Source organism: Equus asinus, chromosome 16, assembly GCF_041296235.1.
Source record: "Equus asinus isolate D_3611 breed Donkey chromosome 16, EquAss-T2T_v2, whole genome shotgun sequence".
Classification (NCBI taxonomy): domain Eukaryota; kingdom Metazoa; phylum Chordata; class Mammalia; order Perissodactyla; family Equidae; genus Equus; species Equus asinus.
Window position 1 is genome coordinate 43,622,081 of NC_091805.1, and position 14,467 is coordinate 43,636,547.

Sequence of the window (14,467 nt, forward strand, 5' to 3'; positions counted from 1 at the left end):
AGCAGCACGAATACAGGTGTGGAGTTGGCGAAATTGAATTTAGTCAGGGTTAAGCTTTTGCCAAAGAGTAGCTGAAGCAAGAAGGTGCAAGAGAGTCAAGGTATCTGCAGGGAATGATTGCAATGATTGACCATTGAATTTAAGCTGAATAAGGAGTGAGTGAAGGCATCTAGTGCGTAAGGGAGAGTGAAAAGGTAGTTGGATCAATGGATCTTGGTGGAGTCAAAGAATCTTGAGTTAAGGTATTAGAGAGAATGATCTAGAAAGATAGAAGATGGTAGTTAGAGAGTGGATCGCTTAGAGTGACTCTAAGGTTGTGGAGGAGTTGCAATTAGTAGAAGGACACCATTAGGCACAATCTTAGAAGTAAGTGGTTGAGGCAAGGTGGAAGACAAACTCATTGGAGGAGAGGAAGCCAAGGAACTGGGAGGCCAAAATTCTGAAATAACCATCCATATAATGATTTTTTGAAGGAATGTCTACATGAGAGTGGCAAGAATTAATTAATATTGAAGCAGAATGGAAGAGAGTGACAATGAGCCAGGAGCTAAAACTGCAATATGACACCAGGGATCAGTTGATGACAACCATAAAGGGCAGTAGTAACTGATATAACCTGATAATATGAGATGTAAATCTGGAAAGTTTTAGAAAATACAGAGCAAGAATGCTCTGAAAGAGGCATGAGGAACAAGAGGAATACTCTTTCCAGGCCCAGGGCTGCTGAAGAAAAAACAGCCATCACTAAGAGGAAATGCTACTGCCAGGAAAGAACCAGGTTTCCACTAAAGCTGGAAGACGAAGGGAGCAGCAAAAGAAGAGGTCAAGGCTATCAGGCATTTTGCTGAGAATTCCAGAGGGCACCGCAGAAAAGTTTCGGGAGTTGGATGGTGTGAGAGGGAGATAAAATCGGAAGCTGTTAACATACCATTTAAGCTGACCAAGAGACCCGTAATTTGGGATCTCACAGAGTTTTTAAAAATCAATGTTTTTACACCCAAAACTGAAACGCTATAAGAGGTCGTTCTAAAGAGCAGTTTTAGCAGGAGATCAGACTGTGGCCTCAAATCTTTGTCAAGAATCTCCCAAAAAAGTTCTTGGCCAGACAATGGGAGCACAGCCAGGAGCGGAAATCAGATCAAATATGTTGACTACTCCCACTTAAACGTATTTCTTCAGTAACCTGTAGTCACCTTTAAGTTAAGGGGTGGAGAAATGCAGGTAGAGCACAACAGCCGAGAAATGAAAGGCCAGAATTTCCAGGGTTAAAACTATATCCAGACAAGATCTTTGGCTGTGGTTACTCACAATTGGAATGAACTAGATGCAAATTGACTAAAAGCCTTGCTATGCCTATTATGCTTTGGGGAGATTTGTATCTCCAGAGACCTCTCTAGCTTAGACTGGAAAGTCTGATTATTCAAATCCTAAAACAAATCCCTATCTCCAGAACTGCACCAACAAGAAATAAGCTGCTAGAGGCATGTCCTCTCCAGTCCTCTCCAGATGTGCTCACGAAGGAAACGGACAAGAGAAGCTTTCAAGAAAGCAGGGGGTGGGATGCATACCATGTGCCAGGCACTCTTCTAAGTGTTTTAAGTATATTAATTAACTCATTTAATCCTCACATTTACCAAACAAGGAAACTGAAGCATGAAGAAGGTAGGTAATCTACCCAAGGTCACATAAGAGCCAAGATCGAACTAATACATTATGGCTCTAGACATACTGATTAACCACCAGTTTATACTTCCTCTCTAAAATGGACAAGAGAATTCCCCTGAGAGAGCAGAACTAGGGGCTGGCAGGTGAACTAACTAAGGAACTCACACTCCCAGCAAGGAGGGAATCTTTGCAGTTCATAGCCAACAGGATAGGATCATTGCAATGTTTCCCATTCTTTTCTTTTTCCAAAGGGAGTTTTTATTGGGGAAGGTGAAAATAATTTGCCTTTTGGTTTATAGGTTATCAGGCCATGGGCTGGGTCATATCTGGACCTGATGGCAAGGACTGTGCATCACCCAAAAACCCTGGCCTTTGAACTGGACGCAGTAACTAAAGAGACTTTGGAATCATTTCCCATAAGAAGAAAGTAGGTGATTTCTAAACATGAAAGAAAGATTTGCATAGATATTTGAGTAGCCAAAAGGGCAGATGTGTGGCAAAGACTTCTATTTGGCCCCAAAATTTGTCCTCTCGTTATATCTCAAAGTATAAGAATCCTAATATTTACCTGAGTTCACGGCCCACTGGAATAAAACTACTATTTCTCAGGTTTCATTGCAGAATGTGAACTAAAGAGAAGTGTGCAACTTCAAGATGGTACTCTCCTCTTCCCCTTTTCTCATGATCAATAGAGGCCAGAAGTTTGGCTGCCCACTGATCTATGTTTTGGAGTAGATGATGAAACTAGAAGTTCCAATTTAAAGTTAAGAGATAAGTTCTAGGAAGCTTATAAGTTAGATGTTTAAAAACATAGATAGGGGCCAGCCCGGTGGCTAGCAGTTAAGTTCGCATTCTCTGCTTCAGCAGCCTTAGGTTGGCCGGTTCAGATCCCAGGCGCAGACATACAGCCATACTGTGATAGGCATCCCACATATAAAATAGAGGAAGATGGACACAGATGTTAGCTCAGGGCCAATCTTCCTCAAGAAAAAGAGGAGGATTGGCGGCAGATGTTAGCGCAGGGCTAACCTTCCTCAGAAAAATATAGAGATAAATTACAAACTGCTAGGTACATTGTCCTTGAATAAAGCACATGCAGAAAATGGGACAGAAAAAAATCACAAAGATTCGTTAGAAATATTTATTATCCATATAGAAGCTAGTGGGAAAAGCTACAATTCTCTCTCTTTTCTATTCTCTTAAGAATTACCAATTAAATATATAATCCTCAACTTTTTAGGACATGAAGGTACGGTTTCTACACTAAATAGAAGAAACCTAAGATAATCCATTGTCCAGAATGAAATGTCAACCTATCTCTGTTCCATCGCACCCTAAGGCAAACATGGAACCCTTTGATCCAAGTGCCCTATCAAAGCACCCTGGGCCAGGGGTCATATCCACTATCCATAGCGACATCCAACTGCAGACGTTTTAGCCAATGCTTTGAAATCAACAGATTTCTATTAAATGCACACTCATACACACACACACACACACACACACACACACCCATCTTAGCTTCTCTTAAATATTGGAACATTGAGTTTGTGTGGTAGATTATTGCAATAATATCCTCCAATTTGTTTATGCCATCCTGTATCCACTTGGATAACTCCCTATCACTCTAACTTTGGGCTTGGTCATTGACTTGCTTTGGCCAATGGAACAATAGTAAATATGCTTCCAGCCTAGGTAGATTTCAGTGTGCAAAATGTGGGAATTGGTATTTCTGGAGGAGACCTAGGAGAAGTGTGCAAGTAACAGAAAAATACTGTTTTGCCTCCCCCTCAACCACTTCTTATGGAGGGACTAGACGGAGGTATTTTTTCAGAAACAACTAAGATTTTACCAAGCAGGGAATATAATTGGAAGACTCAACTTCCCTCTCCTTCTGCCAGCTCCCCTCGAGGATTGTGGAAAACTTCTCTAGAAGAGATTCTGGCTCTGACCAACAGTGAAGTAAGCGGTTCTTCACGGCAGAGAGGGAAACATAATCCACACTGAAAAACACATCACTGTGAGCTAGACACAAACTCCCTCTTTCCAAAAATAGCAGAAAGGAAAGTGACCTTGAAAGGGAGAAGCTCACAATTGGGTTGCACAGGTTATCTGAAGAAAAGAACTTCAGAGAACTCAGATGGATTCTTGTGTTTTCAGTTTATTCAACAGAAAAGTGATTAACTCACTGTGGCTTTGGGGCATGCTTTGCCCCACGAATGGTTTATGAATGGCTGGGCACAGGCAGCTTCTGTCAGGTGACCTAGAAGAAAAGACAAGGACTTTCCCCAGCTTCTCCCACCAACAGAGCTTAGGCTTCTCTTCCCTTGGGGACAAAATCCCCAAATCAGTGGTCAATGCCTTGGTCACAGTCAGCCTTTCAGAGTCGGTTCCTGAAGAATTCATAGCAGATGAGAGCCAAAATTTTGGTGAAGGAGTTGAGCTGAACTCTAGAGAAAATAGCTGGAAAAGGATGAGATTCATACTTCTTCCTTCCCATCCTATTAATTATAGCAGGACTAGAACCACTCCAGGGCTGACATACCTGCTCCTCAAATCTGGATTTGGAGGATTTCATAATTCACCCACTTGAGGACAGAGATAAAATCCCACCACATAGAAGCCCTGGTCCCCCACCTCATCACGTTAACATGATCCAAGGCCCCCATGGGCACTCAGTGCATTTCCTGTATTTCCAGTGAATGACCCTAAGGAAGAGGCTGCTAGTTCTCACTTTTCCTCTCTGACTGCACCTTCAGCAAGACATTTTCCCCAAGGCCTAATTCCTTCCTTGTTGAATCCTCAAGGAGAAACTTTCCATAGGAGGCACCAGGAACAATGTTGAGGACAAGGCGGCTGCTCTAGACAGCATCTTGTAAAGCACTGGGTTGGAGTCCTATCTCTGCCCCTGACTAGCTATGTTGTCTTTCTGAGCCCCAGTCTCTTTATCCTTAAAATGAGGATTATAGACCATCTCCAAGGATGTTTCAGCTCTAGCAAACCAGGTTCCGTCTCTTAACTGCCAGGTCAGTCTCTGGTATCAAAGAGATACCAAAAGAAACCTAATTTCCTTTTCTAGCCCTTGTCCCTTGAAAGCAGGAGAAAGAAATGGAAATAAGCTAACATACATTGAGTGTTAACTATGTACCAGCAGTTTTCATTCAATGTATTTCATTTGGTTCTCATAATAATGTCATGAGTACAAAGATTATTCCCATTTTTACAGATAGGGAAAATGAAGCTCAGAGAGGTCAGATGGAGCACAAACCCAAACCAGGATTAGAAAACAGACTGCCTGACATCAGTTTCTTCTCTTCCCTCGATGTCAGGTTGCCTCACCAAAGCCTTTAGATCTAACAGAAGGGACGCACCCAGTGCCTGCATATGCAACTCCCAACCCCAGCTTCCAGGTCATAGCTACTTACCAGCCTGTACCAGGAGATTATTCAACACATAGACAAGGGGGAAAGGGCCCACACCATAGAAAGTGCCCCTGACATCATCCAGGTCCAGTGTCCACACTATGGCACCCCCAAAATGTTCTCTCTTTATGAACAATGCCTGCAAAAGTCGTAGTCAGTCAGCCTGCTGTACAGGCCATCCTCCAGACTGGGGACAATGGCAAAAAAAACAGAAGATGGACTCTCAGGAGGCAATATAACATGGTGATTAGGAGTACAGCCTATATTCGAATCTAGCGTCCACCACTCATTAGCCATGGGATCTTGAAAAAGTTACAGATAACCTTATGTGTCTTATGTGTCTTAGTTGCCTCACTTGTCAAAAAGGGATAATAACATTTCCAACATTTTTTGGATCAAAAGAATTCTACATGCACATGCTACAACATGGATGGAACCTGAAGACATTATGCTGACTGAAATAAACCAGTCGCAAATACTGCAAGGACAAATACTGCATGATTCCACTCCCATGAGATACTTAGATGTCAAATTCATAGAGATGGAAAGCAGAATGGTGACCACCAGGGGCTGGGGGAGGGAGGAACGGGGAGTTGTTTAGTGGGTGTGCCGTCTCAGTTTGGGAAGATGAAAAAGCTCTGGAGATGGATGGTGCTGATGGTTAGACAACAATGTGAATGTAATTAATGCTACTGAATTGTTTAGCCACAATTTGAAAAATGATTTTTTTTTTAAAAAAAGAATTCCTATATGTAAAATATTTGGATCAATACCTTGCACATAGTAAATGTTCATAAACGTTAAACACTGTCCCTCGGGGTTCCCCAGCCTGCTAATCACCATTATCCTCATACTAAAACATAGATGTTCCTTTATTATTTAAAAATCACTTCCAAAACCTCATCTCATAGTGATGCTATAAAGGAGAGAGAGAGCAGATAATACTGTACCTGTTCACAGATAAGAAAATAAAATGGCTTTTGTCCATGATTTTCAAAATCTCATATATAACTAAATGGCAGAATTTAGACTCAAATCCAGGTCCTGTTTTTACCTTGCCAGTGTTCTCTGTCAAGCCTGATGAAAAAGAAAGATTCAATCATATCCAAATAGCCACATGACTTGGCCAAATTAGGTGGCTCTTTTCTGGGATTTACTTTCCCCAAATGTAAAATAAGGGGAAGGAAGAACCCGATCACTGTTAAGTCTGAAACTGTGAAGAATCTGAGATTTTATCCTGCTTACAAGCTAACAAGGTAGGCTGCCAGTCTTATGCGTACACACACACATCACCCCACCCCGATCTCCAAATCAGAGAACAGACGATTATTACTCACAGCAAAAAGAACAGCCAGACTAGCACCTTAAGTTCGCCCCTGGTGCCCCAATTGACCAGAGAGTGACGTGATGAAGGCCACATGTTCACCTGCATATGCAGCAGGGTCTGTACCACAAGTGAAAAACCCTGAAATTATGAGACTCAAGCTTATATAGTTCAGCCGGCATATCTAGCCCTCCTCCCTCCAGAGAGACTGAAAGCTTTGCTCTGGAATATAAATAAGTCCTCTTTGGGCTGGGGACTTTTACAATCATCGAATGTATGCAAAGGCTCTGAGGGAGAGGGGAAGGGCAGCTTTATTTTTATTATAGCTGGCCTGTTTCCTTTGCTCAGAATGCCTGAACAGTGCAGGAACACCGAGAAATCCAGAGATAATTATCTCCTGACAGGTATCTCCAAGGTTTCTTTCAGCTCTGAGATTCTGTGAAAAAATCCCTTAAACATCCTCACACTGGGCTCATGTCCCCCTCTAGCTCTGCATGGCACAGTAACTGCCCCTTGAGGTGAGGCCACCTTCCGCTGCTGGCCCCAGACTTTCCCCAACACATACGGGCAATCCCTCTCCCATGTCCTGGGTCATGTATTTAATTCTGTCCAACTGGACAATTCCATTGTGTCATGGACCTTTTCTCCTATGTCTTCCACTCCCAAACCACCGTGGAAGACCCTGGAGGCTGAAAGCCATGCTTTCTACCCCTCTCCCCACAGCAGGCCTCACCTAGTGCTACGCACAGAGGAGGTACACAGTGACTCTTCATGAATGCTGCCCTATCTCTTGCTCTTTCTACCCCAAACTTCCCCCAAAGAACAGGCAACACCCGCCACTTCTCCCTCACCTCCAGTAGGAAAGACTGTGACACCTCTCTGCTCATAAGCCCTGCTATCCAGGCCGTGGCCAAGTCCTGACAATTTCTCATTCGTAAACTGCCTCTGCTTCCAACACCCTGGCCCAGGCCCTCATCATCTCAGGCTTGCACACCTCCACGTCCCTCAAGGCTTCCCAAATACCGAACTGATTACAGCAGGATCACATGGGGGTTTCCTAAAAGCAGTTTCCAGACTCTTTCTAAGTCCTACTGAATATTCAGGGGTGGAACCAAGGATGTCGACATTTATTAAGTCTCTCAGGTGATTGCAAGGCAGCGGCAGCTTCAGGAACCACTGGAGCATGTCGTTTCGGTTTTAATTCATGAGAAAACCCTGCCAGTTACGGGAAGGAGGTGGCCATCGTTATATTCTCAAGGTTTCAAACTCACAGATCACACAACTGCTCAGGAACCTGATTTGGCCTTAAAATGCCCACAAGATGAAAGCCAAACACCTTCACCAGCATTCAAGTCCATCCATAAACTGGCTGCACTTTACTGCCTTCTCTTACACTTTACAAAAATTCTCTGCTCCACCCAAAGTCTTATTTGAACCTGCTTTAAATGAGCTTTCTGCACCAACTGAGCATTTCCCCATGTCATTATCATCTCTTGCTGCTCACCTCCCTTAGGAAGCCCTCCCTGACTTCCCCACTGCTGCCACATATCAGTAATATTCATGGTCTACCTCATATTGGTGTTTACCTGTTATGAAGTTATCTGGTCCAAACAGAAAAGAGACTGTCGCCAAAAAGCTGTGTGAACCGAGAGAAGTCATTTCTCCCCTCAAAACCAAGATCCCTCCTCTTCAAAATCAGAGAGTTGGGGGCCAGCCTGGTGGCACAGTGGTTAACTTCATATTCCATGGGTTCAGATCCCAGGGATGGCTCTACACACTGCTCCTCAAGCCATACTGTGGCAGCATCCTGCATACAAAATAGAGGAAGACTGGACTGGGACAGATGTTAGCTTAGGGCCAATATTCCTCACTAAATAAATAAATAAAAATAGGAGGTTTGGACTAGATGGATTAGGAAACCCCAGTTAGTTCAGGTATGTCTGGAGCTCATCTGGTCTAATCATCCTCACATTTTCACCATCCACCCACACCACACACACACACACACACACACACACATATTATACACACAAGGACCTCATGGAAGTCAGAGGGAAACTATATGCTGGAGCAAGAAAGGACCAAGGTCTTACTTTGTAACTGAAGCTGATGGCATCATCATAGCCAACCCACTCCTTCCCCTTGTAGGCATATGGGATATACTGATAATCAATCCAGTGCTTCTTCACTTTCTGGACAAAGTAGCAAATATGCCAAGAGGACCACCAGGTTATTTCTGTAAAGTGTCATGGAGAGAAGCACCAGCAGACACGCTGTTCTCTGCCCAGGGTTAAAGAATCCCAGAATTCCTCACCAGGGAGTGAGAAGAAGGTAGACCAAAGAGGGAGTAGGGAAGCTACTCAAAAAGGACCTCCTCTCTATTCCAGATAAATTCCTGCTATTACATGTTCCTTCCTCTAATGTCCATGATGGAAAGAGAGAGAACCAAGGAGTGGGTGGCATCCTTAAGAAATCGAACTAGGTTTTGGTAAAATGATGCCAATACTGAACTACTAACAGTAGCATATCTGACCCTTGACCAAATCTGTATCTTTCTCAAAGAGTTTTCATAAACAAGTCTCTCCTCTGTTCATTAAAAATAAGCACAAATTGCCCCATCTAGGCAGTTATCAAAGTAGTTTTTGAATTTCTAATAAATTTAAAGTTCTTAAAGGCAGGGAGAACTAGGTGGTTAAAATCACTGTAGCATCTTAGTGTCTACTGGGTGCCCAGCACTGTACAAGAAACCATATGGTGCAAAGAAGTAGAAGTGTTCAAGTTGGGCTGCAGAAGTTAATGTCTAAGTCATTGGGGGGGGTGGGGGTCATTAAAGGTTCTGTCTATCAAAATCTCTTTGACCCGTAATGTCCTTCAAGAACATTATTTCGACTATGCCATCACGCGTAACCATGCTTCACTGGATTAGCAGGATAACATCTCCAACCAGCCAGGACAGAGCAGAGACTGGACGGACACCAGCACCTCTGCTACTGCCTAGGCAAGGACACAGCTCTCCAGGTGGCGCTCTTACATACCTTGTGCCTTTGTACCTGCTGTTCTCTACCTGGGAAGTCCTTCCCATCTTGTCTTTCCGGCCCATAAGAATTCTTCCTGTGCTTCAAAGCTCGGCTCAAAATCTGCCTGCTCCATAAGACCTTTCCAGATTTTACAGCCATACATTCTGTGCCTCTTACTGTCTTTTCTTGTGTTTCACATTCTCTTGGGTACTTGTCGCTTTCCTCCACTCAGTAGCAAGCTTTGTTGAGCTGGGGATTAATGGAGTGGAACTGGAGTAGAGGAGAAAGAATGTATAGTATAGGATGTTTTGGAATTGCTTCAAAATAATCTAGCACTGGGGAGGGAGGAAGTCAGGGAGCAGAGATGAAACAAGATTGGCCATGAGTGGTTGATGACTGAAGCTGAGTGAGGGGTGTGTGGTGGTGGGGGAGAGGGAGAGGAGGTTATACCATTCTGTCACTTTTGCGAAGGTTTGAAATTATGTATATTGCAGATATTAGTTATTTTTATTTAGGCCCTATAGTAAGTCGGCATTGATTTATATAACATTTAAGCTTATTTTAAGAGGTGAAATATCTGTTCCCCTCCACTCAGACTCTGCCCAGCTCCTCATCCCTTACACAGGACTAGGATAACTTCCCCTGAAGAAAAAGAAAATATCCCAGGTAATGGATTTCCTTTGTCCCAGGAACCACCTCTTGGTCCTGTCTCTAGCCCTCACCCTTGCCTTTGCCCCTTGTCCTTGCTTTTGCCAGGCTGCAGGTTGGGGAGCCCTTACTAATAGACAGAGGCCCCTATTCCTGTCACCTCATAATAAGCCAAGAAGCCAGCTTGCTTGATGTACTTCCCTGGAAATGCAGGTTCCACAGCTTCGGCCTGCAGCCCAGTCTTTGAGGCTCTGAGGAGGCGAAAGGGATGTCCATAGGTGGGTAGCCCCATGAGGAGCTTCTCTGGGGGTGCCCCAAGCTTTCGCCAGGAATTCATGGCATATGCCTGCAGGTAGGAAAAACACAAACCCCTCCTTGTTACCAAGAGCCAATGGCCTGGGCTCAGGGGCAGATGTCTGGGCTGCCTGAGATCTTTCCTTTTCTTACCAAAGATTTGGAGTCTCCAGGCAGAGAGAACAGGGGGCTGTTATGTCCTGTGATCTTTTCCCAGCTTCCATGTAAGTCACAAGACAAGACACTGATGAAATCCAGGAGTCTGTAAGGGTAAGGAGGAGGAGGTAGGAAGATCAGGCTAGCCAGATTTTCAAGTCAGACCATCTCAGCACTCACTAGCTCCTAGCAGTGCATTGGTCACCCAAGCTTCCCTGCCATTTCCGCCTGTGGGCCTCTCCAGGCTGTGCCACGCACTTGAGATGCTGCCACCGGAACAAACTGCTGGTGAGGGGCAGCTGTGCATCAGAACCTATGCCATCCCGGGTGTCCACGGAAGTAGGCAGGAGTCAGACAAGAAAACAAATGCTTGCAGGCACGATCCAAGGGCTAACAGAGGTCTGCAGAGATTGTCACGAGTACAGCGGTACTGCCCCATGGCAATAAAAAAGCTCAGTCTTCCCACCATTCAAGTGACCATCGAAATATCTCTTTCAGAAAGCTTTCATAATGAGGACGTGTGATCGAGCATGTACCAGGTCACAGGTGTAAGGGTTTACACAGATTATCTAATTTAATTTTAATCTGGCCAATGCCCTAAGTGCTGGAACTGTCTCCATTTTAAAGCTGAAGAAATTGAAACAGGCTAACTAATATGCCTAAAGCCCTCCCACTGGGCGAATGTAGGCCCCCCTCAATCCTGCCTGGTTGTGAGACAAACACTAACCAACTCTATGCCCACCAGGTCTCTCACCTCCTTAAGTGTAATCTCACAGAGAAACACGCCACCCTCTTTCGTTCTGTATCTACCTCAGTTTTCTCATCTATAAATACTTGATTCTTGAGGTTCAAGAAAATTAGTCCAGAGCTGGCATGTCCAGAAGGAGTTATGAACTCTTCTTTGTCTGGTATTTTAACTTTTGATGGAGTCCTGTGCTCTGGAAACCAGGCCTGACGGGGCATTCCTATTTTTGTTTTTCTGGCAGTGGTTGGTGATTCATCTGCCTCTCTGATGCCAGCACCTGCTGCACGGTGTGTGTCCACAGCTGTACTCCTGGACGCCAGAGCCCAAGCCCATAGGATTCTCTCCTGTGAGAGCGAGCAAAGGGCTATGCGGAAGACTCTACCCAAGATGACGCTGTTGTGGGGGCTGGCATTATGTCACCTCCCTCTGACCTCCTGAAGAAAGCCTAGGGTAAAATGAAGCTAGTCTGTGTCCCCACCCATGCTCCTCAGCCCACCCCCACACTCTCACGTACACCAGAAGAAGCACATAGAAAGCTCAAGGACAGTGCTTGGGCAGCTCTGGGGTTCTGACCTTGAAGTGCCTCCTTCCCTCCGATGTCCTGCCCCACGCAGACAGTACTCACTCACCTTCCTAGACGGCACGCATCATAAGCTGTTTGGACGATGTCTGGGTCCCCAGAGACAGCAGCAGAGAGCAGCAGCCTTGGACGGATGGTGAGCCGTGCCTCCTTCCTGAAGGCAACCAGGAGTTCCTGGGAAATAAGAGAGGCAGACGCAGAGAACCAGACAAAACAGAGTCAGAGAAAGAAATTATCACCCAGGAAACCTTTATTTACGGAGCCCCTTGAGCCAGGTTCTGGGGACATAAAAGTGAGTCAGACACGGGCCCGGCTCACAGGCTCATGAGAAAGGCAAATGTGAGCCAGTGTGGCAAGTTATTCAGTAGACCAGCGGCAGGCAGGCTGGGGAGCACAGAATTCATACTGCCCGCCTGAGGGAGTCCAGGAAGCTGAACAGCGAAGGCATCACTTTAGGCTGGGAGGCTGGGCCAGACCTGGATGTGAACAAGAAAAAGAGCTGCCACAGGACACCTGCTCAGCTGCTCTTTCACCCAACACCTCTAGGGTGATGGCAGTAAAAGAACATTCTGCTACCACTCCCCTGCCCGTGCCCCAGCCTTATGCTTCTGCTGGGCCACGAGCCCAGATGTGATCAAAGTGGAATCATTTCTGGGTTCTGGAGCAGCCAGACTGGCCTTACTTCAATTAAGAAGAGAAAAGTCCACCGGTCATACATGGGGCTGCCTCTTAGTCCAGGGTACAAGAAGAAGAGGTCCAGGCCACCGAAGTCATGTGTCTTCAGGAGGGATGCAACCGAGTCAATAAACACCTCCCGGTTGGCAGATGCAGACAGCACAGTGGTGAACCTGCAGGGAGACCAGGAGCGAGGCAAGGAAGGCCTTCTGCCAGGCCTCCTGGTCCAGACGTGGCTGGAGGAAAGGAAGGTGTCAAAGACCTGCCTTCCTTTCTCAAACCTTCTGAAAAGCCCCTCCCAGCACCAGGGGCTAAATATCCAGGAATGGGGAATTCAGGCAGCAGGGAGGAATGGCAAACCATGACCTGCCCTGGGCAGAAGGCAGAAAACAAGTGCACAGCCTGGGGTGAGGAAAGCGGCTGTGGCCAGCTCTGCCGCCAACGTGGTATGCCCGCTGGCTAGGCACTTTGCCTCTCCGCTGTTTCCTCGTGCGTAACTGCTTGTCCCTGCGACCGGTCCTAGCACGGACATTCTTTCCCTGACTGGATTAGGGGACAGAATACGACAAGGGTCAGCATTTCCACAAAGATCTCCCAGCTGATCTGGGCCTGGGCTGTGTAACTTGGCACGAGAGGCCCATGCTCTGAGAAGGGGTTCCCATCTCTACTCTTTCGTTCATTGGCTGTTTGATTTTTTTCTGTTTTTTCTATTGTTTTCTTTCCAATAGCAAAGACACTATTGGAAAACTTCTAACTAATTGGAGTTGAACTTTAAGTAATTCTGGGCTGGGCCCGTGTGCAATGATTAGAAAATTAACCAGATTCAGGCTAATTTTCAGGCAGGCCTGTGTTCTGTTACCTGTTTGCCACCTCCCAGCTGAGTGACCTCTGAGGGACACCTGGGTGAATATGGCAAGTTCCTTCATACCTCTCACTCTTGCCTTGGTTGTGCAAGAGGTTTTTTTAATTTTAACATTTATGTGTTTATTTTAACCTATATTAGAAAATGTATATTATCCAAAAAAACATAATTTCATAGATATTAAGTTTAAAAATTGAAGCAATTCAAAAGAGAATATTTTAATAAAGTAGTAAAGGTAGTACTATTTTTTCTGTCTCTTTAGAGATCATTTTGAGAATATCACAATCCTAAATACACACATCCTATAAGCCAGCAATTTCACTTTTAGAAATGTGCCATGCAGATATATCTGCCCAAGTACACAAAGAAAGCGTGTTCATTGTAGCTTTATTTGTAACAACAAAAAATAGAACAAAACAAAACAAAAATCCCGATTGACTAAATGACCATCATTAGGAGATAGTTAATATGTTATTGCACATCCATGCACTGGCCTCTTTCTTTTTCTTTTAAGCCAGTGGTTCCCAATTAGGCAAATTTTGTTCACCACGGGACATGTGGCAATGTCTGGAGACATTTCTAGTTGTCACAATGGAGGAGGGTGTGCTACTGGTACCTAGTGGGTAGAAGCCAGGGATGCTGCTAAACATCCTACAACATACAAGACAGCCTCAGAACAAAGAATAAGCTGGTATTGATCATTGATAGTACCAAACACGAGAAACCTTGGTTTAAGCAGAGTTGCTTTTGTTGTTGTTTTCATTCCATCACAAGCCTGAGATCATGCTTCTACTTATTATACCTTACAACCCTTAAAACACAAGATTTAACCATTTGATCTATTACAAAGTGAGCTCTTTAAGTGAGGATACATGATTGATTGTAGCCCCAGAACCAACAATTAAGTGGTCTTTCTTTGGAATAAATGAGCTGAGGAAAAGCACAGCCAAGGGGGTGATCACACCCAGGCTTAGAGACAGGCAACTGGCCTCATGTCAAGTCACAGAAGTGGGGACTATAGCAGCTATATTTTATATTACTAGTTTTTATCTTCCTATTTTCCTCCTGCTACTTTATAT

At 44.8% G+C, this 14,467-nt stretch overlaps 1 protein-coding gene across 1 annotated transcript; it reads right to left on the minus strand.

Annotated features, from left to right (window-relative positions):
- Positions 1 to 3,657: 3,657 nt before the first annotated feature.
- OVGP1 (oviductal glycoprotein 1) lies at positions 3,658 to 12,860 on the minus strand (the record flags this gene model as incomplete). Its single annotated transcript, XM_044748920.2, has 7 exons — positions 3,658 to 4,115; positions 5,091 to 5,226; positions 8,505 to 8,621; positions 10,237 to 10,422; positions 10,524 to 10,632; positions 11,901 to 12,025; positions 12,534 to 12,860. Coding segments are annotated over 7 exons (1,314 nt in total), but the record flags the coding sequence as incomplete, so codon positions are not given.
- Between the last annotated feature and the right edge of the window lie 1,607 nt (positions 12,861 to 14,467).